At 43.0% G+C, this 24,968-nt stretch overlaps 1 protein-coding gene across 7 annotated transcripts in view; it reads left to right on the top strand.

The window, feature by feature from the left end:
• CRIM1 (cysteine rich transmembrane BMP regulator 1) overlaps positions 1 to 24,968 on the top strand; it is a 191,746-nt gene that overhangs the window by 23,367 nt on the left and 143,411 nt on the right. For all 7 annotated transcript variants that reach the window (XM_045447166.1, XM_045447164.1, XM_045447160.1 and 4 more), the window contains exon 2: positions 17,006 to 17,179. In XM_045447166.1, the coding sequence (XP_045303122.1) occupies positions 17,006 to 17,179 (174 nt within the window). The remainder of the gene's footprint in view (positions 1 to 17,005; positions 17,180 to 24,968) is intronic.

Raw genomic sequence — 24,968 nt, 5'->3', positions numbered from 1 at the left:
AGCCCCCTTAGAACACAAACAAAACACCTCTAAAAAATAGTTATTTATTCAAAAAAATGATATGTAGGATTGTAGCAATAGTTAGAATCATTTTTCTTTATGGAGAAATTGGGAGAACTTTAAACTTAACACACATACATGCTCATTCAAAGGAAACAGCTTGGCCCTACCTTCTTAAGTGCCATTTTTGTGGGCTATTGTCATTTTAATAGTTTTTTTTTTTTTTTTAGGTCTTAGTGTATTCCAGAATTCTTTTCTTTTAACTATTAAGGTTCTCCCTCATTACTCAATTTTTAAAAAGTAAATTTATTTCAACCCAAATGAGTGCTGTGTGTTTCTTTAAAAAAAAAATTTTTTTTTTTAATGTTTGTTTATTTTTGAGAGAGGGAGACACAGAATCCAAAACAGGCTCCAGGCTCTGAGCTGTCAGCACAGAGCCCAACGCGGGGCTCAAACTCACAAACCGTGAGATCATGACCTGAGCCGAAGTCAGAAGTTCAACGGACTGAGCCACCCAGGCGCCCAGAGTGCTGTATATTTCACAGGTGGTTTGAAGGATTCATCATTTTATAAAAACAACAGAAGAGGGTAGGACTGCCTTTCCTTCTCCTCACAGCTCTCTCACCCATATTGTGAGGCGGCCCATTGAAAACCTGATCTTCACGTGTCGTAGGGCGCTCTTGACGCACATCTGCCTGCTTCTGCCGTAGTTTCCACTCCACGCTCACTGGCACGAGTCAGCCCCGACAAGGAGTGGGTCTGTTGACAGTCCTGGGGAGCAGCACAAGGCGGAAACATGCACCTTTTACTGAACAGAACATGGAACGTTTTCTTATGAAGGGTAGTATCTACCTTGGGGGGTGAAGTCCAAATTGCAGTTAGTTCCAGATGATTCACCACACAGAAGGTATGTCCTCTCACTAGTGTTTGGGTCTTAGTAAATAAAAGGAGTATTCTGTGTTGAATCCTGGTTTGACAGGGAGGAGGTAATCATTGATCAGGAATTTTCTTTTTTCAATAGAGGGGATCACTTAGGATGAGATGGCTCTACACCAGGATACCTTCTTGTAGGATCATTTTCATCTTTTATGCAGAATTAATCTTTGCTATTGTCAGACTTGACTCACAAGGACTTATTACAAACAATTGTTGGCTTTAAAATAAAAAGGAAAGCTAGACATTTAGTTGGAGTATAGTGGGTGGATTTTGACCTCTCAGGGGGTGTTGTTTTCTCCATGGAGTGTCTTATCTGGCTAACAGATGTTTTTTATGACTTCATCTAACACATAAATGGTAGCCCTAAGTGGGTTCCTCTTCATTCATCCCCTCTCCCCAGCACCATTTCTTTTTTCCTTCCCTCCTCCCAAATTCTACTCCCGTCGTCAGGTGGCTGATGAACAGGCCAACCCCCTGTCCTGAGTATGGCAGGATGTCAGTCCAGCCATGATCCCTCAGTCCCCATCCTCCGGGAGAGGAGTCCTCTTGACTGTCTCTGAGGGGAGTAGGCGGCTCTGAGCCCAGGTTGAAGTTGGCATATTTACCTGTATTACCCAGTGACCAGTTGAGCTCCCAACTCCTCATTCCTGCCCAGCCTCCCCTCTTTGGGTTCCAGTGAACTGGAATTTCTGTGTTTGAGGAGTTCCACACTGGGTACTGCGTCGTGGTGCTCCCAGCCGCCCACCGTAGGTCCAGGTGTTAAGTCCTGTCGTGCTGCAGTTGTTATCTCCAGAGGGTGACCGTGAAGGGAAACATAGCCTGGAGCCTGATTTCGTGAGCCTTGGGGCCCTGTAAGCAGGGCAAGTCGAGAGGCACATGAAAGGCCAGAGCCTGAGGGTTTGAGCCCAGCCCTCTACAAAGGTAAAACCCGAAGGACAGGGAAATCACAAGAAAAGCACCAAGAGAGTCTCGGGGATCCTGAGTCAGAGGCAAAGGAATCTGATTTTGCAAGAGGAGAATTTTGCTTTGGGAGGTTAAAGAAGCTTAGTTGCCTTCTGAGTGAAAGTGGCATTCTATTTGCTAGTCAAAATTACCTCAGACCTTGAGAATGACTGGGGTCAGGGAGGTATTGCTACACCAGGAATCAGAGCATTATGGAGTTGGAAGGGTCCTCAGAAAAGCCTCTCTAGGCCAGCACCCTCATCTCACAGACTAAGGAACTGAAGCCCATGAAAGTCCGTTGTGTTCTCTTATGCTTTTTACAGTTTCTGTAGCACCTGCAGTGACAGCGTCTACTTCAGAACCCAAGGAGGCTGAATGGCTGCTTCTTTGCCCACTCTGGATGGGCCTCTTGGGGCCCCTGTTGCCCTCACTGCCCCATGACCTCGGTCTCTGAGTAGTGGGCACAGCAGGCCGAATCATCCTCTGCTGAACTTTTCCCTCCCTTCCTCCCTGCCTCCTTTCCTCACCTCCACCCCCCATGAAGGAATCCAGAACCCTCCTTGCCTGTGAAGCCACTGGAATGTAGCACCCTGACCCCTGGCATTGAATGTCCTGGATGGACCTGGCTTGGGAAACAGGAAAGACTCAGGCAAGGGGGAGGGGTGCCTCAGGGCCTTGGGGTGGGACAGAGGGCAAGGAGGTGCAGGGAAGCATGACCTCCCCAGGTAGGTCCTGCCTGACTCTCACAGCATGGGAGACCCCGCAGGCAGGGGTGCTGGGCCCCAAGAGGTGAGCTGCCAGGGGAACCCGGGTGCAGAGGAAAGGAGTGGAGGGGAAGTAGGGAGGAACGGACCAGAATACAGAGGAAACCCTTGTCACGAGAGGTGATAAAGGTGAAGGATGGAAAGAAGGAATGCCCAGGCACTGTCCAGATTGGATGCATTTCTCACTTTTGAAACCAAATGTTAGGAGATGGGGAAGACTCTCCTATAGAAAATTCCGCCCCACTTGGAGACTTCAGGCTCTTTAACATGCTTACCCTTTGGCAAGGCAGGTTTAGGAGAGAGGGTAGCTGCACATTCAGGTGTGCAGGCCAGATGACACTCACTGTCCCTTTCTGTTTTCTGTCAGTGTGCCCTTGACCACATTCAGGCCAGTTACCTCCCTTGAAGAGACTTTTAGAAACCCTGAGGTTCAGCCTCAGGTGATGTCTCCACCAGCTCTTTGCCCCTTTCCGGAATAAGGGAACCTTGCTTCCTCAACTTCTTCCCATTTAAAGCCTGCTGCATACGTAGGGTGCAGAGCAAGGGATTGGGCCACCTCACGAAGCCCTTGTGGAGCCATAAGCAGACTACACCATTGCCACACTGCACGTGAGTTTTGTCAGAATGACGGGCCAGCTTTCGGTTGAGGGTGTTTAAAATTAACGTCTGTGCTTGTGGGGAAGGAATAGGAACTATAGGTGGCAGAGTGTTTCTGAAACACCTTTGTAAGAGGAGAGAAATCACAACTGCTGCCATACGTGAAGGGATCGGGTTTCCTTTGCTTCTGGAATCTCTCTTTGCTGAGTCGGTTGACTCTTTCTGTGCTCAGGGTTGTCTTGAACATTAACCAGTGTTCGTTAGTCATGCCACATCCTGTCTGAAGTGAGGGTACTAATCTCCTTTCCTCCTTTCTCACACGACATGGTACGGAGCCCTAGGAGTAGTGGCTCTGTGCTACGTAGTAATGTCTAGGCTATTGGGCTCATTCATCGGGCCTGCAAACCAGGGTATGTGACACCCCTTCCTCCACCCAGATAATACCAAAAGCCACCAGGTGAGGTCCAGCGGGATGCTGTAGGCAAAACAGCAGGGAGGTGGGTCAGCATTTCACTACTGGAGGCGTCGTCTTGTGGTCGGCACTGAGCCCCTGCTGCTTTCCTATAAGCTGGGACGTTTAAAGCGCTGCTTATGTGTAAGTTTGAAGCTACTTACCTCTGTATATTCTAATCCTTTGAAAATCGGCGATCCTTATTGTTAAGTAGGATATGGATTTCATCAGAGCATCCTTTGGGAATTGCCTGCCCTTGGCATTTTTCCTTTTATATCCCCCAAACCGTTAGTGTTTGAAACCTCTATTGAAGTTGATAGGCAATAATTTTTAACCTTTCAGGGAGGAGTTAAGGTAGACGTATTTCCACAGACTGCTCATTTGAGCAGCTCTTCATGACTTAACACTGTAAAGACTTTAAGTAGAATGACATTGCAGAACCATGATCCACCTCCCTTACTGCAGATGGGAATACATACTGCTGTAGCATGTGGAAAAAGCACTGGGTGATTCACATGGGTTTGTGTTTCCTTTTGGAAGCAAATAATCCTCTGTGTGTGTTTATGTGTACATATGTTTTGCTTTAAAATTTAGAAATATATCAACTTTTTTCTTTGACACTGAAATGTTTTAAAATACCCAAAAGGTACCTGGCTTTCCTAAGTCCCCGGTAGGCATGAATTATTATTGTATGGCTTATTTTTTTTCAGTACCTCAGGTATTCCAGAAAGATATGAAATATAAACGTTAACCTACATGCATGAGTATTGACACACTTAAGCCTAAATCTTAAATGCCCACAGAGTGTCTTCAAAGCTGCTCTTTTTTCACGTGATACCGTGAATAGAGAATGTCTCCTCATAGTGGTCACCTACTCCAATTTCCCATTCATTTCTCCATTCAGCAAGTGGAGATTGGGTTCTGCTGGGTGCTGTCCATTCATCTCAACAGAGAGTGGCTGTAGAAATGTGGGAGGCACAGTTCCTGCCCCCAAGAAGCTCAGAATCTAGCTGTAAGCAAACAGCTACAATGTCTTGGGATGAGTGAAGGGTTGTAGGTGGGAGAAAATTAAGTAAACTCCTTTGAGGAGAAGACATTAGTTGGGCATAGTAAGAACAGCAGATTTCCAGGTGACGGGGGAAAAGGAAAGGTGGTGCCACCTCAGAGGACATACAATCCTCAGAGTCCTACTGAAGTGAACGTCCAAAGTGTACAGAGAGAATTGACTGATTCAGGAAATATTTGTGGAGGGCCTACCGTGTGCTAAGCCCAGTTCCGGGTGCAGAAGATACTAATGTGAACAAGATAGATAAATACTCACCAGCCTGGAGCTTTCTGATATAGGGAGACAACATGAGTAAAATTAGTAATAAAATATACACCATGCCACGAGAAGGTAAGTGCTGTGCTGTGAACGGAGACTGCGCGACAGTGTTTGGTTTGCACTTTTAAACAGAGTGCTCGTGGAAAGTCTTGCCAAGCAATTGGGTGTGATCACAGACCCGAAGGACAGGGGAGTGAGCCATGCACATAGCAGGGAGAGGGTGTCCCAGGTACTAGTGCCTAGGCCCCAAAGCTTCCTTGGCCTGGGAAGGAAGGGGTGCTGTCTGCACAGAGAGAAGTAACCTGGAGGTTAGCAGGGGCTGGGCACAGGCCTGGTTTATCAGTGTTGAGTGTTTGGACTTGAGGCTATGGGCAGGTGGGAACGTGTGAAAATTTTGGGGTAGTGTTGATAATCAGTACTGTTGTCACCGCGATTCCCAAACCCAAGTACCCAGTGACTCAGTTAGGCATAGAGGTTCAATTTACTACACCAAGCAAACTCCAGTTTTATGAGAAGTGAAGTATGTTTTCAAACATATTTTTAAAGTTTCTTCATCTTTCTGTGGTCTTGTTATATTGACTTCATATGGTCTATTTCACACGAATCTTAGGGATTAAATGATTGCTCTGTAAAATATCGATGTTCAGTTCCTGACCTACCCTAAGGCAAAAGTCCTGCTTTTCATTGTCTCCTTATCTACGTTTGCTTTTAGGTAGAGAGTTCTAGGATGAATTTTAAGGACTTGGTGCCTTCAGAAATCAGTGTATCAGACAAGCCCCATGTTGCATGAGGTTTCTTAGAGTCCACAGGTGTCTCTCTCATTTTTCATTTCTCGTTTATAGCATTACTTCCCATGTACACATCTTGTAGCAGTATGGATTCTTATGATGTTTTAAGAAAAAAAAGATTCAGGGGCGCCTGGGTGGCTCAGTTGGTTAAGCGTCTGACTCTTCGGCTCAGGTCATGATCTCCTGGTTTCGTGAGTTCATCCCCCGCATCAGGCTCTGTGCTGGCAACACGGAGCCCGCTTGGGATTCTCTGTCTCCCTCTTTCACTGCCTCTCCCGCACTTGTGCTGTCTCTGTCTCTCTCAAAATAAACTTAAAAAAAAATTAAAAAAAAAAAGATTTAGACACATACACATCAAACATTCACTTATGATGAGACTAGCTAACAGTAGGAAATTGTAAACCATGCACACAAAATGGTGTTCACTGACTGTTGCTGGCAAATTGTGCTTTGTTGCTAGGACCAGGTAGCAGGAGATTCATGGCATGTGTTAGGGATAAATGAGATCAAGTACAGAGATAAACTTGCCTAAAGAAAGAGCTTAAAGGTTTGGGGTTTTAGCCACATTATTTAGGGATGATATTTCTTCTGACGGTACTAGAGTTAGTGGTAAGGGTCAGAAATACAATCGTTGGAATTAATCTTGACCATTGTCCTGCTTCCTATCATCTTTCACTTGGTTTACTTTCAAGAATTCGGGTAAATTATTAAGGTAAAGTTCACAGCAGTGCTCGAGTTGATTTGTAAAAACATTCCTTTACAAAGTGATTGCTAACTGATTTCACAAAATTATTATCCTGAAAAGATTCCTTAATGCTACTTACAGATCATTACACCTTTTAAAGATCATCATTTGCACCTCAGGAATATTGCTGTATGTGAAGGCATTGTTGCCTTAGCAAAGAAACCCTTGTTTCCGGATGACAGTGTTTATATTGTTAGATTTTCTATCCTTGTGATGTTTCCAGAAGTGCTCTTGCAACTCCGTTTCTGTTGGTTTAGAAGGTGTCATTGTGAGGGGCGCCTGGGCGGCTCAATTGGTAAAGCATCAGCTCAGGTCATGATCTCATGGTTCATGAGTTCAAGCCCTGCATCGGGCTCTGTGCTGACAGTGCAGAGCCTGCTTGGGATTCTCTCTCCCTCTCTCCCTCTCTCCCTCTCTCTCTCTCTCCCTCTCGCTGTCTGCCTCTGCCCTGCTCATGCACTCTGTCTTCCTCAATCTCTCTCAAAATAAATAAATGTTAAAAAAAAAAAAAAAACAACGATGTCATCTCTTCCTGCCCCTGGGGTAGTGATGTCAGCAGTGGGCCTCTGGGCTTCACCCAGAATGAGATGGGAAAAATAGAAGTGTTCCCTCCTTCCTTTTCCCTGATGTTCAGGTCCTCTGAACTCACTCAAACTTGAAATTTTGCCCAACCCTTTGACCAGCTCACTTCCTTACTCCTTCCATTCCTCCTCTCACCTGCTTGATGGTAGCCTACTTAGAGTTCAGGCCTAGGTTGCTCAGCCTCTGTCCTCAGCTTAATGTGTTCGTCTTGTGGTAAGCACCCAGCCTAGTCTCTGACACATAAAAATGTGGCTCCATAAATATTAGTTATCAGAAGATTCATCTTGAGGGGTGTGAAATATGCTTCATTATCTTTGCTGACTGTTCAGCTAATATAATGAAAAATTTATATTCTTCAAAGTGCTTATTTTCAAAGCGCTATGTTCATTTTGTTGTTCTTGTTTGAGATTCTGGTCACATTTCTTCTTTTCACTCTGGTGGTTCACACTTTTGGATGAGTACAATCAAGAAAAAAGGCATTCCCGTATCTAGTCTTCTGTTTTGCTCTCGGTCATTTTACTAACAGATTTTAGGTTAGAGCATATATCAATATTTATAAAACGGGACTGTGCATTATTCATATCCACAAGTACCTTTCTGGCAAGGAGCATTAATTTGTGTCACATTATCTCATTATGGTCATGATAGATGAAAGTAGAGGGGGATAATACAGTTTATTATTTAAGTTATTATGTATTTACCTAACCATAGTTGAGGTATATTCATTCACTCAACATGTCATAAATCTGTATTGATCTGTGGGAGTTCTGGTTAACAGAATGTTGAGGTTAAAAGAAAATTTGAGTTAGAATTATTATTTTACAAGTAGGAGGATTGGCATCCAAAGATGTTTCTGAGTAATTGACTTTCTTCCCCTACCACCGAACTCATTTTCCAAAAAAACTATGGCACTGAAAGATTGCAATTGCTCTTGCCTTCTAGCCTATTCCTGTTCATTCCCTCTGCAGATACTTATTTTGTTAAGCTACTCTATGCTAAGTCCTATAGTCACCCAATGATAAAAAGAAAAGAAGAGTAAAACTAGATCTTTCTTTAGCTTCAAAGAACCCACTTTCTAGTGGAGGAGATTAGATGAGCAATTTCATTATACTGCCGTAAGTGAAGTAATTTTAATAGGTGTATAATAGAAAGTATTTCAGGGGAACAAACAGTTCGGTCCCTATGGAGTGGATGATGCCTGGAGAAAGGATTAATTACTGAATAGAAACTTCCAAAGCAAGTAAAGAGAAGCAGCTTTTCTAGGCAGAGAGAATAGTTTGTAGACAGCCATGGTGTCAGGGAACAACCTGGGTCGTTCAGGGAGCACGTAATCAGTAGGCATTGTTGGAGGAAGTGGGGAGGAGTGGAACAGCTGAGGTTGAAGTGGGTTAGGACCAAATCTACACAGACTTTGTCTTCCATGCCCAAGAGTTGGCTGGCAAGTTGGTGGACTTTATTTTGGAGACCTTGCTTCCCAACTCCATATCCTTAAGTTTGATGGGGCTATTTCTGTAACATCCCTATATGAACACACCCCTGTAGGCGAATGGAACTCTGTGAAGTTCTATTCTTATGTTCTGCATAAGAGATGGCTGATTACCTGGCTTAATCCATCGATGGCTTTTAGAGTATCTAGATGAAGAAAGGAAAGGTGACGCTGTTGAGCACCTCTGCAAGATATTTTTTCCCTCCACCAAGATGTATTCATTTTTAAGCAGGAGCACATTTGGTAACTGAAAACCAATATTCTTTGAAGCTGGTGAAACATGGAGTTACATGTTTTAATAGATATTCAAGCCCAGAGAAGACTGTGTTGCTTAATAATAACATCTGACTGAATAGAAAGTCAGTTCAGCTGTGCACAAACATAGGCTTGGTGATAAGGCCTGAGACTTTCCTTAAAAAATATTGGGATCTAGGCTCAAAGCAGGGGAAATATAAGGGGGTGGAGTTTTCCACCATAGGGTACAAAGTAATTGTAGCTCAGGAAATGTTTCCGTGAGCAATCAAATACCTTCATTATTTAAAAAATTTCCAAAATGTAACCATTTAATGTCTGACTTTGAGTAACTTCCTGGTAAAACCATCAAAGAGAAACTGACTTAAAAAATATATTCATATGTCACAGTACTTGAGTTGACATGCTATATGGGACTGTTACTCATAACCCATATTTCTGAGATGTCTTAATCTTTTTGGAAGAGCCAGTTTTTAACTTGCTTTTATCTCTGTTACATTGATTTCCCTCATATATTTATTAGGCCCATCTTTCTTGTTTCTTTGGACTTGCCCTGTTGCTCTTTTTCTAATATCTTCAGTTGAATGCTCTGCTCATGTTTTTTTTTTTTTTTTTTTTTTTTTAACTTTATTTCCTGTGAAATTTCCCTTTAAACACTGCCTTAGCTATTTCCCAGCAATGTTGACAGAGTATTTCTATTGTTCTTCATTTGAAGTATTTATTTAATTTACCTGTAATCTCCTTCCATTAAAAAAAAAAAAAAAAAACCACCCAACTTTTTATCATAGAAATTTCCAAATCTATTCAGAAGTAGAAACAATTGTATAAACCCACAGAACTTCCACAGTTATAAATTCACGGCCAATCCTGTTTTAGTGTGTTGACACCCCAGCTAGTACATCCTCTAGGATTGAGGTGTTCGAAAGGTCCTGCAAAGTGATCTTTGTTGTAGTAGAAGTGCCCCTGGCTTGACTTCCTATGCATAGTGACTGTTCTCCAAACCTCAGACTGGTCTGATAAGTGAGAAACTATTTTATTTATTTTTTATTTCATTAAAAAAAATTTTTTTTTTTAACATTTATTTATTTTTGAAAGACAGAGACAGATTGCGAGCAGGGGAGGGGCAGAGGGAGAGGGACACACAGAATCTGAAGCAGGCTCCGGGCTCTGAGCTGTCAGCGCAGAACCCGACGTGGGGCTCGAACCCAAGAACCGTGAGATCATGACCTGAGCCCAAGTCAGACACTTACCTGACTGAGCCACCCAGGCGCCCCAGTGAGAAACTATTTTAAATTTGAATTGTGACTACTCAAAGCATGTGATTCTGACAGCATTCCCAATAAATTGTTAGCATTGTACAATTTCATCCAAGATGGCAGAATCGAGGAAACATGAGCATGAACTCTAAAGGGACTTCATGAATTGTCCATTCCACCCCCTTTTTTGTAATGAAAAACACTGAAGCCTTGAGGGCTAAATGCCTTGTTCAGGGTTTCTTTGCAAACTAACAACAGAGCTAGGGCTGTGGTCTCCTGGGTCAGGCAGTCTCCATGAGGAGAACAGATGTCTGGGCTGTCTGTTTTTCTATATGCAATTTCAGACAGTTCCTAATTTAGGCAGAATTGTGAAATAGGGGAACTGCATTCTGTAGTCCTAGGCTCTGCTGCCTTCTTGTTGCACGAATTCTTTGCTTCTAGAGACACTTCTTCTCTTAAGCTTCTCTCTCTTCCTAGTAGCTTCCTGCTATCAAAAAGGAAATTATTATTTTATTCATACGCTTAGTATGATTTTGGTTGAAATGGTAGAAAATTGTACTGTAAACTCCTGCTTCCTAGCATCTTGGATCCATAGCCCCTTGCCTAGTTCTTGGTGTGTAATAGATGCCATTATCTGTTTGAGGAACGAATAATTGGTGGATGGATGGATGGATGGATGGATAGATGGATGAATTTGCATTCTGTAGTTCATCTCTGGTCCTCTTTTGTTATTGTAAGGTGTCTGACAAAAATTACAGCAGTGGAACATACACTTATCATAAATTAACTTTGTAAATTGGATCCTGTTCGTTTTTCAGAGAATTCCTCACTTGGACATAATATGAATCAGTGGTCATGTTTGTTTGCTCTATATTTAGAGATTTGCATCAGTTTAAGAAGCTAGTCTTCCAAAAATGTTTGTGAGCGTAATTTAGTATTTCCATTGTTTTAGATCTCGGGTTTGTCCACTCTGGTATACAGTTACATGTGCCTAACATGGTTTCACTTTGTGGAAATGCCTGTAAAACAGATTTTTGCGACATGAATCATTTCTACCGATAACCATAATTTTGCCCTTCCTGCTTTGTGCTGATTACAGCACCAGGAAGAGAGGGAGAGGGAAGCACTGACTTTTGGGACATCCGCCTTAAGCTTGAAGCAGAGAGAATGAAAACTCACTGCATTAGATTCCTCCTTGAGCAGAACTGAATGCCTGATAACAGCCAGCCCAGAGCTGGGGGAGTTAAGAGCAGCAATTTTACAGTACACTGGAGTTTCTAGGCTGGCATGGAAAGAGATGCCAGTATTAGCTATTTGCATCTTACTGTAGCCACAGGGATATGTGAACAGCTGGAGAATTAATTTGATATATATTCCCAGAAGCTTCTCCTCTGCCAACAGAATTCCATTACTGTGAGCTTCTGAGTGTGTACTGTGAGTTTGTTTCTCGCCTTTTAATATCTGGTATAGCATATTTCTGGTAAGTGGATTGCCACATAATGGGGTGCAGCTATATCTTGGTTTGGAGTAAACTCCATTAACCTAAGCTGATACAAGGTAGAAAAGGTAAGGCTTTGAATATACAAATGCCTCTGCCTTCAGGAAGTCAGAGATTTTAGGTGAACACACAGTACTGTGTCCAGTAAATGCAGTCACACCTGAAGCATTTTATTCCGTATTAGTGGAATTTCAGACACCAGCACGCAGATGGAAAGATATTTTGAAGGGCAGAGAGGTGGGATCCAGGATTAGTCAGGCCAGGGTTGCCATGGCTGGTTCCTAGAGCTCCTGGACCTGCTGTTTCCCAGATGTGAAGTTGGATGTCTCCATACTCTGGATGTTTTCCACATCCTCTTCCCCAATGCCCTCTTTCCTACCCTCAGGATTGAAACTCCTAACTAGCCCTTGCATTTAAAAATCTTTTTTTTTTTAATTTATTTTTTAATGTTTATTTTTGAGAGGGAGAGAGAGAGTGCAAGCATGAGTGGGAGAGGGGCAGAGAGAGAGGGAGACACAGAATCACAGAATCCAAAGCAGGCTCCAGGCTCTAGGCTCTGAGCTGTGAGCACAGAGCCTGATGCGGAGCTCAAACCCACGAACTATGAGATCATGGCCGGAGCCGAAGTCGGATGCTTAACCAACTGAGCCACTCAGGCGCCCCAAAATGTTTTACGTCAAATGTGGAAGGAGGGAATTTCAAGCATCATCAAGAATCCTAGAAGATGATTTGTGGAATAGAAAGAACCAATCCAAGACAAGACTGAATGTGGCTGTTGGAAGGACAGGTGTTTTTGCTTTGGCACCATGTGTGCACTCTTAAAAAACACATTCTGCAAAATCATTTACTACACTAAAAACGAGAGGGATGTTCGGAAAGATCGGGTTAAGGGCGGGTCAGTCAAAACCTATGGAACTGTGTACAGAGAAGATAAATACAGACAATGAGAGTCCAAGTAAAAATACTGACACAGGTAAGCCCCCCATAGCATTTGTACCTGGAGCCCGGACAGCCCACCCTTTGCTTGCAGCCCTACATACTCCCAGGCTCCTCCTGCTTCCTTCAGGGCCTGGGACCTTGCAGACAGTCACTTCCAATAGAGACCAGGTTGATCAGAATTAAACCTAAGATCCAAGGGTAGTTTCTTCATCATGATATTTAAATACAGGGGAAATGTCTCTAGTTTTTTCATTTGCATTTGTAACCTGCCTGCGTAGTTTAATGTCATGGAAAGTTCAGCCACTAGAGCAGTCATTTCTTGTACCAAAAAAAGAAATTTAAACAAGATCATCAGCCTTTTCTTAAGGTGTTCATTATTGCTAAGACTTTTCCTTTCGTTGTGAGAAAACTTGCTCTTGGTCTTTTCATAGCATTTATGTGCTGAAAACAATCAGGTATGAGTCCATGCAACTTTTGCATTTTATTGACTTCGTTTTCCTTTTTCCCAATTACATAATGGCTAAATCCCACTAAAGGGGTATGTCTGTTTATGGTTTAGCGTAACCGTCAGGAGAAGAGGTACCCGACGTCCTTTGTTCTCTCTCAGACTTGGAGCCTATGCTGTCTTGGCCCAGGTGTTATCAGCAAGACATGCTCTTTAGACAGCAACCCCTGGGCGATCCCAAGACCTTTTCAGGTAATACATGAGGTCCAAACTGTTTTCATAGCAGTATAAAAATATTGCCTTTATTTTGTGTGACAGCATTTGCAAAGGCAAATCAGGCTGCTGACATCTTAACGTGACACCATGTACGTATGTCCCTGCCACTCATTACACGTCTTCTTACGTATCATGTTACTGTTCTAGGGGGTGAAATGGGACAAGTGCGTGAAGTAATTCTGTTTCAGAAATACCTGAAATACAGTGGTTGTCTCGAAGTAAAGCATCATATTTTGAGATGTCTTTAAGCATCCAAGTGGAGATGTCCCATTAGCAGTTATATGTACCTGTCTCTTCGCTGCAGTACTTAATGTATTTGGACATATTTGAACATGCATGAATTTTAATTCATACGTAAAATCATTAGATTTCTCTCCTATTTAGAAAAATAATTCAACATCCTGATTTGGTAATTTGCAGGAGTTACAAACTAAAAGATACATTTGCAGAGGTATCTCAGTGATCTTTTCAGGCTAGGAGGCTATCTTGTCACCTGGAGAGTACCCAGAAAAAAGAAAAAAAAAAAAAACTACTTGAAATAAATATTTAAAGGGCAGTACTCCTGTTTTTAACTTCTTTTTTTCACCTGCTGACCGGTCCAAGGAGAAATCAGGAATCAGAGAATTAGAGCCTTGATCCTTGGGTCATATATGTGGATGTACATAAGAGAGATTTAAAAACATCAAATTTGCCAGGCACTGTCAGAAGAGCTCTTGGGCCCAGATTTGATTTCTATAATCAAACCTCACTAAATCTTTGCTTTGAATCCCTGTTGATTGGCCTTTAAATTATTTTAAAGTATGATGTCCCGTAATAGAAAAACATAAAAGTCTTTGTCTCCAAAGCATGTTGTACTTGATCCTATAAAGCAGTGGTTGCTAAGGGAACTATTTGCCAAGAAGAAAGAAAAAGTATTGATTAGAGCGGGGGCATAGAATTGAAAAACTTTCCTCAGAAAAGAAAATAACGGTATATAAGACATCTTGGGGTTCAGAGTCCAGTGCTTCCTAACTGGACATGGTGGCCTAACATTTTTGAGGAGATGGTCAGGTTTCCCTCTGCACACTCACGAGCAGGCTCTTGCTGCTGCCGACAGGCTTCTCCTGGGAACAAAGCAGGAATCTGTAAGGAGCCAGGAAGAGTGTCAACGGCCGTTTTTTAATTGTGATTCCACATTCAGGGAAAATGGTCTTCCTCGAAAACACATGGAGCATAACATTGACCAGACCAATGACATGAAATACGTGACTGGATTTATAGTATAGTATAGTGTGTGTGTGTGTGTGTGCGCGCGCGTGCGCATGCACACACATATACGTTACAGTACTATATATACAGTTATTGAACACTGTATTAAGTTCTGGGGCCAAGGGGATTCAAAGTTGGATGAGATCTGACTTCTACACACAAGGACTCTTACCTAGTGGGGAAGTTTGACTTACATAAAGCCATCGTCATAGGGGACCAGAGGTCGGCGCACATGCCTGAGGAAGCATGGAGAAGACTTCTCCAAAAAGATGATGTTTGAACTGGGTGTTCAAGGATGAATAGGAGTTATGGGCGGAAGGGAAAGGAAGGGTTCTAGGCAGATGATACTCCATGAGCAAAGGTGTGGAAGCAGTGATGAAGGGTTTGTAGTGAGAACTGCAGTGTGCCTAGGGCATTGGAGTATGTGAGGGCTTGGTGAAAGAGAAGTCTGTAGAAGTAGAAGCCGTACGATGAAGAACCTTTTATTCTGCAATAAGAAGTTTGGGCTTTTCCTTGTTGGCAAGAGAGAACCACGGGGCAGGTTTGTATTTTGAGGGCGATGACTGGGGTGATGGTGTGAGGAATGGGGCCATGGAGGGACAAGAGGATGGTGGCTGGGAGACAGGTGAGAGAGGATGTTGCAGTCCTTTTAGGACAATGATGTCTTCAGGGAATTCTAGTTCTAATGGAGGAAAGGGGGGTTTACTGTGGGGGAAAATTGGAATCCACTCAATTTGGTGATAGATAAACTGTGTACATATTTATAAAAAAAGGAATAAAAATGTCTTTTTAGAATATGATGGGGGAAAAGAGAAATAGAAATAAAGGAGAGATAGAAGAGAAGAGGTAGTTTTCTAGTGGGTCAGATGTTACTTGATTTCTTATAAGTTTTTAAGTTCCTAGGGTTGAACTAACTTGGAGTTACAAATGTGAATATAAAGTCCCCAAAATGTCTTCATGACAAATGTCACTGAACTAGATTAGGGGAGTGGTACTAATAGCATGTTCAGCTGCCACGTATTCTAGACTGTAGCCGAAGACTAAATTATCACCTACGTTTCCGTGTTGTCTCATTGTGTTCTTTTCTGATTTTCCTTTCAGGGCAATTTAGTAATTTTACTGTTGTCTCGAAGATAGGAATGCACCTTTGTGTGTTTACACGTTATTTCTAAATGCAAATACAGGCTAAACAGGAAAACAGATTTTAAAACAGATAAGTGGTGTTTTTGTTGAAACTTCTAAAATCGTTTTTACTAAGAGTTGAGACGTGGATCAAATAAGTGAGCCTGATCTGAAATCAGAAGAGAGGAGGTTTTCTATTTTCTGTTTTCAAAGAATTGCCATGAAGCTCTTTATGTTGTAAATGATGCCTTTCTAAAGACTCATTGACAGGAAGATTATTTCAGTGAGGGAGAACTGCCTTTTGCCTAACTTATGCAATGAGTTAATGATGTCACCAGAAGTAAAATTTAGCTGTAAAAAACTTATAGCCATTTGTTTACACTGTCTTCTAGGAAAACACTTTCGGAAGATGGCTTTATACCTGCCGTAGTTTGCAACATATTTAAGGTATCTTAAATTCAAACACTTTTAAAAATTCACTCCAGATATGGTTATCAGAAACATGTTTACTCTTTAACAGTTAGTACCCGGTCAAGGCACGATAAAGCATCTATTGAAGATAATGTTAAGGGGGGGAAACTGATAAAATGTCCCAGAGATTCATAGAGTCTGGTTTCCTAGAAGAGGTGTTTGAACTATGAAGAGTAGCATTAAAGATTGAGTCAGCCTGTGATTCTGTCATGCTTGTTTCATTTGTCTGAGCTGAATCCCATGAAAGTAGGTCCGAGATCTCCTTTGTTTCTTATACTTGACTCCATTCCATGACCAGGATACTGATTTGATCTTAGCCTAGCCTTTCACTAAACTGTGGCCCTGGCTTTGGTTTTGGGCATTGGTGGACATGAGCATCCGAACTGAAATGCGTTGGAGAAATATCCACCGTGGTATCCGTTCTCGATTCTTTTGGTGGTCTTCGTTTTTATGGTTATTAGCTGTCTTGATGTGTTAAGTTGCAGAGCTGTTTTAAACCTATAGCTAGTCTCTACCAGATGGAGTAAAAAAAAATTGTGTGTAGATTTATTCATTTTGTAGATTGACAAATGTGACTCCTGTGATTTTGTTGAAAGTAGGAAAATCCAGGAATCTTTGTTTAAAATAACACATAAGAGAGGTGGCAGTTTTTGATCCCAAAACACTGGCTATTTAATGTCTACACGTGTGGCTGTATTTCCTTTTTCTCGCTTACTAGGATATTGGGTTTCATTCGTTTGTCAAATTGCAGCCAAATCGCTTTTCATAAATTGAGGTGTCAATATCAGGTGTTAATCTTGACATCTTTGCACATTATTGCTCTCAAACAGGCCTTTGAATGAAGCTGCAAGCAAATATTATGTGGCTGTTCGTTGTTTTACAGATGAGAACTGGGACGATGACCAACTGCTTGGTTTTGAACCCTGCAACGAAAACCTCGTGTCTGGCTGCAATATAATCAATGGGAAATGCGAATGTGACACCATTCGAACCTGCAACAATCCCTTTGAGTTTCTGAGGAAGGATATGTGCCTTTCAGCTTTGAAGAGGATTGAAGGTAAGTACTGATTTTTTACAACTGTGAGGCCTAGCACCGTGTGACTCCGAGTGGTGGTGGTGTTTGAGCTTGAAGAGGCAGAGACACACTTGCAGAGGTTGGTAGCTTTTAGAACCGCAAACAGAATGCAGAAAGTTGACTGGGTGCTGATGTGATGATGTGTGTGTTGTGTGCACACGTGCATTTGTGTTCCTGGATGCCGTGGAATGGGGTAGTGCTGTCGTCGCATGAGCAGGGCGGTCCGTGCCAGCTTGCCTGGGTCACCTCTGCGTAATGGATGATTTCACGAGTGGTGTGCTTGAGATTGGCATCTGTCGTCACCAGGTCCATTCGGCTTGATTTACCATAGCGTGATGTTCCATGAGGAGGGTGCTAATTAGAAACGCAGCTCATCTGGCAAGAATGTGTATCTCTTTAGCAGAGACGGGAGGATTGCACGGTGATGGTTGAACACTTACGTTGAACATCGGTGTGGATGGGTCATTGGGTGCTTCACCTGTGAAATGAAGTCAGAAATTACACTAAAATAACAAGAAAATTAGGGGCGCCTGGATGGCTCAGTTGGTTGAGCATCTGACTGCAGCTCAGGTCGTGATCTCAAGGCTCCTGAGTTGGAGCCCCGTGTCCGGCTCTGTGCTGACAGCTCAGAGCCTGGAACCTGCATCGGAATCTGTGTCTCCCCCTCTCTTTCTGCCCCTCCTCCACTTGTGCGCGTGCTCTCTCTCTCTCTCTCTCTCTCTCGCTTGCTCTCTCTCTCTTTCTCTCTCAAAAATAAATAAACATTAAAAAAATTAAAAAACAAACAAGAAAACTATACTAATACAGTCCATAACTTTTGCACATTGCTGCATAAAACCTAGACGAAGGGTTGGAGAGTTGGAAGTATGATTCCTAACTACAGTAATCATGGGTGGCATGCCCAGAGAGTTTGGTGCCATGGCTTGCAACCAGGATTAACAAAGGGTAAAGCCTGGGCTTGGGTGTCAGCCCTGCCCCAGACCAGCATGGAACTTTCTTCTAGCTCCAGGTTCCTCTAGAGGGGGGAAAAACGAGCTGAATGAGAAAAAGAAAGAAAAGAGCTGAATGAACATGATGTCATTCTAAGATGGAGAGATTGGTAATGTGGTTTGGAATACCAAGGATTTGTGAGGTCTCATGAGGGCAGTACAGCAGGACTGACGTTTTTGAATTGTGTTAAGTTTCCAACTCCTATTAAATGATAATAGAGGATAAGAAATTTACAATAGCCTCTAAAATAGCAGAAGTACAAATTTCTCTTTGTAATTACCAATACTGCTGAATCATTAGAAGAGATTATAGTAGGAAACAATAGAAATAAAATTTTAGAACTGCAGAGAGTCTTAGGTAGATACCATTTAGTCTGGCCCTTAAATTTGAGAATTGGAGAACTGAGCTCCACGCAGTTGGTCAGTAAGAAGCCTAGGAGTAACCATGTCACGTGTTCTCATCTACATCATCACGTTAGACAGCATGTTCCCTAAGTTGTTTTCATTGTCTTGTGGCTCTGCCCTCACCCCTGTCCCTACCTCACTGCCTTCCAGGAAAAAAAGTATTTAGCCTATCTTAGTGTACGTAAACTTTCAGGGAGATAGACGTAGTTAGTGGTCAAATATCTAGTTAGACATACTTAAAATCGCATTATATTAAGTAATACAGCAATTTAGATTATTCTTGCCACTCTTCATTTCACAAAGCTGGGTTTTTTGTTTTTTGTTTGTTTTGTTTTGTTTCCTCAAATGTTTTAAATGCATCACTGTCACTGTCATTGTCCTCTTTCGGGCTACCTTCCAAGTCCTATAACACCCTGTTCTTCAGCACACTCTCTTCCCTGCTGTCTAAACTGTTTGAGATGTAGCAGATTTTGAATTTAAGTTAGCACAAGAAGTTTTGTTCAAAACTCTGTGTCTTTTGACATAAAACTGGGACAGTTGCATTTTTAATTATTTTATAATCATAAATCATAATTATTTTATGATCTTTACGGTGTGGAGATTAATGGCATTGATTTTTAAAGTGATTCTAAATAGGCTGTTTACAAGATCTAGCACTTTCCAATTTTGAGAGCATTCCCTCAGGAATAATTACTGTAGCTGATTAAATTTCTTTACCTTTTGTTGTTGTTGTTGTTGTTAACAGATTCTGTCAGATGGCCTCTATGTAATCCAAAAGTAGAATTGGTTGAGGGGCGCCTGGGTGGCGCAGTCGGTTAAGCGTCCGACTTCAGCCAGGTCACGATCTCGCGGTCCGGGAGTTCGAGCCCCGCGTCAGGCTCTGGGCTGATGGCTCAGAGCCTGGAGCCTGTTTCTGATTCTGTGTCTCCCTCTCTCTCTGCCCCTCCCCCGTTCATGCTTTGTCTCTCTCTGTCCCAAAAATAAAAAATAAAAAAAAACGTTGGAAAAAAAAAAAAGAATTGGTTGAGGTCATTTAAGGTTAATGTATCTTCTACTTTTGTGTTTTTCAAAATAAAGCACTTGTAGTATTCAAGATCTTATAAGAAGTCAGTATTAGGGGATTTCCCTTTTCTGAGAAACAAGTTTGAAGGAAAAAGCTCAACCTATATTCAAGTTTATATTGCATATGAAAGAATTAGTGATGGAATACTGCTGTATCCAATTAAGTCGTTAATAGCAATGGAGACTTGGAATACTTCTAGCAGTTTAGGGCCAGAGAAGTGTGGCCCGGAGTTGCAGGGAAGGGTGTGGAGGAGGTAGAGGCGGAACGATTTAGAACATGCATGGTGATGGATTCTAGGAAGGAGAACAATGTGGACAAAAGAACGCAACCTAGAAATGAGGCCGCATGCCTCATGTAAGGCATGTGGGACGCTGGTCTAAGAGAACGAGGTTTTATATTGACAGGTTATAGGAAATAAAGATGGGGAGGTGGCCTGGAACCAGGCGGCCTGGGACCGGCAGCTTCAAACAAGGAGCTTAAGCCTGGTAATAGGAACTATCAGAAACCACTGCAGTTTTATGAGCAGAGCCTGGCGAAGTCAGTGATGGGCAGACTGGGGTGGTGGGGTTAGCAGGGGAGATACTGCAGTCCGGAGGCTCGCCGGAGAACTGGTTCAGTTACTGAGACGCAGGGCCGAGAGACTGGACTGGGGGCTAGTGGGGAAACGGCAAGGAAGAGGTGGTACGCACCGTTTTGCTGAAAGAACCTACAGTATCTGCTGACAGGGGAAGGATGAAAATGCACGAAGATGATTCTAGGCTTCCAACCTGCAATGCCACAAGAATGATAGTACAGGTTATGGAGGTGGGGAGACTTCTGAGACGTTTGTGACGACGTGGAACTGGAGAATGGGGCGTTTGTTGTAGGGAGACGTAGAGTCCAGAGGGGCTTTAAATCTATGACAGATACGACAGCACGTTTAATGACAACGATCTAGTAAGAAGTGAGAAAGCAGTTAATGTAAGAAAACGCGTGATTTGCAGGAGCAAAGTGAGGAGAGAGGAGCATGATTGTTTTGTCTTCTCAGAGACGGTACAGACAGCAAGGTCGTCCTCTGACTCTGAGGGGAAAAAGAGGTGTGAAATACTGAGGAGGGGGAGAGGGAGAATGTAAATTCATCTCAGAGAGGGGCAGGTGCATTAACCAGGGAAGCGGATTAGGGTCCCCACTAGTGCCCACAGCTTACTTGAGGCTAGCGGTTATAAATTTGCAGGGCAGCCCGCCAACAGTCGTGTGCCCCCTCCAGCCGCGGTGCAGGTGCAGTGGGGGTGGAGGGAGCTGGGTTTGACCAGGGGTGGGAGTTTCCCGGTACATTTGATAGGAAGAGAGGGGCCCAGAGCCGGAGGGTCACGCAGGAGAGTGTCGCTGTGATAGACGGGCCCCCTGTGTCGGGAAGGACAGAGCGGCGAATGGGGAAGACACAACTCTGTGCAGCAGGCGTGCAGTCTCGTCGCGTGTGCTTCATGCCCACGAGGTTTTATTTTTTAAAGGGGAAAAGGAAGAGTGATCGAAAGTGGCAGCGAGAACACAAGGGACACCGGCCCCACCCTCAGGTTTGTGGAGTGTGGGAGATGAAGCCATCTCTACTTGAGAGGACGTCAAGGGACAGAGTAGCCAGGGAGTACCAGGTTTCAGTTAAGACACAAAGGTGAGGGGACAATGATGGCAGAGGGGACTCTGGTGATGACAGACCCATGAGTTCTAGAAGGCATGGTAGAAGGATTTGGGAGGGAGGGTTGTGCAGGGCGTGGATGAATTTTGCAGAGCCCAGTGAAGATAAGAATCCAGTAATGATGGGTGACCTGGTAGTTTAGACTTGGTTCTTGGTGTTCTCTTGTGGGAAGATGAATAGTTAGTTCTGGTTAAAGCCTTCTTTTTAGGCCCATTCTTCTGGGCACTTTGTAGAGCTTACATGTGCAGTGTTGGGGGTGGGGAAGAAAGAATAGTATTCTGGCCAGAACGTAATGAGAAAACACGGGTCTTCCATTTCCATGCTTTGGGAGTAAATTCTGAGCATGAGTTCCAAACATAATGACATCAACACTTTAAAAAATGCGTGGGTGTCCTTGCAGGGCATTTCAATATCATATTTATAGGTTTATGAAGAATACTGGCAATTTCTCGGTATTAAAAAGTTACTATGTTTTGCTTAATTCATTTAAAAGGGAAAGAGGGGCGCCTGGGTGGCTCAGTTGGTTAAGCATCCGGCTTCAGCTCAGGTCATGCTCTTACAGTTAGTGAGTTCGAGCCCCACATGGGGCTGTCAGCACAGAGCCACTCCAGATCCTCTGTCCCCCCCTCTGCCTGTCCCCATCTCATGCTCGCTCACACTCTCTCTCTCTCTCTGTCTCTCTCTCTCTCTCAAAAATTAGTAAACAATATAAAACATTTTTTTTAATTTAAAAAAAAATTTGAAGGGAAGGAGTTGGTCCTGGATTTTACCAAATGTTTCCTTTCCTAAAATACATGAACAAGTCACCATAAAATCAGTTTGTCACGAATTTAGAGGCAACAGGATACAACCATCCATGGCTCCGTGCAGAATGGTTTGCCAGAATCCTGTGTATTTCTTCAAGGAGAAGGAAGTCTAATAAATGGAATGACCTGCAGGTCATATCACCTTGATAATAAAGCATAATAATTCTATGCTTCACTGTTCATCCTTGGTTTGGTCTGCGCTGTACTGAGCTTCACAAAAGTTCAATTGTTGTACCATCAGAGGAGGGGACAAAACTAGTGAGAGCAGTACTGCAAGGGTTTTCTGGAGGGGCCGCTCTGAGCTTAATAATTACAGTCAGAGTGGATACCAAAGATTTCCATGATACAGTGAAGAAGGTGGGCCTTTAAGTTTGTATATGTCTCCACGTTGGGGTCAGTGGCTTTTATTTTCTAAAAAATTAATATAATTTAGGGTGGTCATGAAATCGAAAAGTAATCAGAAGTATGAAAACAAGTTCAGAGAAGGATGTAAACCACCCTGGAAAACATTCGAATATTCATTCGTCCAGCAAATATTTGAGTGCCAACTATGTACTGGGCACAGTTCTAGTGGCCAGGGGTACAGCTGTCATGGAGCTTACGTTCAGAAGGGGAGAGGTGACGTGAAAATGCAAAAATGAATGGAGAATGTCGTACAATGTGAGAGGAGCTATGAAAAGCAATAATTAGGATGATTCGAGAATCACTAGGATTACTGAGAAAATTGCTTTCAGATATGGGGGTCAGGGAAGTTTCCCATGAAGGGAGAGCATTCGCAGTGAAATCTGAATGTAAGAGAGCATCAAATTTAGGATGGATGGTCTGACAGGAGAGCCTTCCCTTCAGAAGGAACTGCGAGTGTGAAAGTTCTGAGCCAGCTTGGCGTGTTGAAAGAGTAACAAGAAACAGCAAGGTCAGTGAGACTGGAATGTCATGGGGGAGGGGCAGAGGGTGGAGGCCACATCACACGATGTAAGTGATGGTCAGGTGAGTGGCTTTTGTGATGAGGACATAGGGAAGCTATGTTAGAGGGTCGTGAACTGGATGTAACCTAACTTGATTTGTGTGGCTTAAAAAATGAATCTGGTGGAGACGTGTAGGAAGGAGGTGGCAAGATACAAGAGTGGAAACAGTCACAGGTAGGGGGCGTTCTTTTAGTAATTCAGGGAAGAAGTAATGGTGGCTCAGACTTCAGAGCCGGAGATAAAGGGATGGGTGGATTTGAGATACAATTTCGAACTAGATTTGTGGATGGGTTACGCCTAGGGCGTGAGGGAAAGAGGAATCAAGAAAGTACCCTTAGATTTGGGTTTTTAAGCAGGGTGTGGTGCTCTTTACTAGGAGCAGGAGATTTAAGGAAGACTCCAGAGTTTTGTTTTGGACAAAACCCAAAGCTCTACCCAAGTAGAGCTATTTGTCACTTAAGAAATTTTTTATGTAATTACCTCATTAAGTAGTTCCATGCTAAGTATACGGAGGACTGCAAAGATCTACATCCCTGAGAAGTCAGTCCTTTTCACACGGAGGTATAACCTTGTTGGGAGATTCTAGAGAAAACTAAAATCAACCCAGTCCATGCGGATTTATCATCAGCCAGAGACTAGTTGAAGTGATATCTGTGTGGGATGCATAAGTGTGTTCTTAAATATACTTTTTGGGTATCGTTGTATCACACATCATGTGGATTACTGGAATAGTATAGATTATGTGAAATTTATTCCTATTTGGAGCCACATAATGAACATTTTACAAAAGGGAGAAGACACTTGGGTTTCAAGAAATTTCTCCTTTAGTTTAGCTAAAAGCACTTGGAGGCAATGTTAAACGGTTTATAATTTGTGGGTGTATTTACTATTTTCTTCTACAAGTTATTTTAGAGAAAAGAGAGTAAAAAATTGGCATGCGATACTTGACACCATTGTATTGAGTAAATAAATAAGAACTGTTCGATAGTCATAAAATGGATGAATCAAGGAGGACTGTGTGGAGTAATTGGTGACTGAGTCCAACTCGGAGAAATGTGTTGGGTGGCTCAGCAGAAGGGAAGGGAGAATATAAGAGCAGCCTTGGAGATGGAAAGGGGAGGATGGGCAGAAGGGTCCAGATGGGAGGAATTAGAGTGGTCAAGGCAGTGGGCTTTAGTGGCTGGTTGACTTTGGAGCATGAGGAAATGGAAGACTGCCCGATGGGGAGGCAGGAGTGATTGTCAGGATAGATGTTTCAGGGGTGTCATGGCCAGAATATGATGCTTACGGGGCATGCGGGTTGGTCTGTTGAGTGGTGATATCCACTAGAATGGATTACAGGCAGAGCAGCTGTAGGGGAGGTTGGATGCAGTGGATATTGAGTTTGTTTTATTGTCTTTGAGGTGTCTTTGGAGATCAAGGGGAAGATAGGACTTAGGAGCCTAGAACTCAGAAGCCTGGAGATAAGGATTGTGTCATCGTCCCCTGTAGAGCGCGGTGCTGTTAATGACTTGAGTATGGAAGTGATGTGAGGATCGGAGGTTGATGTGACAATAATGTGTGTGATGGAGGACGAAAGTGGCTGGCCATGTTCGCACACCAAGAGGGAGATGAAAGGGCCTCTGTAGCGATAGTGGTGCGGGAAGTGTAACACCATCACAGGGAGAGGGAGCCTGTGGACCGTTGCTGGCGGCTAACCTTAAACACAACTGTTGGTGTCCATGATAGTGGGAGGTTAAAAGGGAACATATCATTTTAACTATTAACAATTGATGGATTGACGGATTTGTACTTTCTTGTTCAAAAAAGGCTTTAAAAGTGTTTGGGAGTGCAGAAGCTGGTCAGGTGCATCCTTGAGATTAGAGCCATCC

The sequence above is a fragment of the Leopardus geoffroyi genome, chromosome A3 (genome assembly GCF_018350155.1).
Source record: "Leopardus geoffroyi isolate Oge1 chromosome A3, O.geoffroyi_Oge1_pat1.0, whole genome shotgun sequence".
In the NCBI taxonomy this organism is placed as follows: Eukaryota; Metazoa; Chordata; class Mammalia; order Carnivora; family Felidae; genus Leopardus; species Leopardus geoffroyi.
The sequence above is the reverse complement of the archived record's forward strand: the minus strand, read 5'-3'. Positions and strand labels throughout refer to the sequence as shown.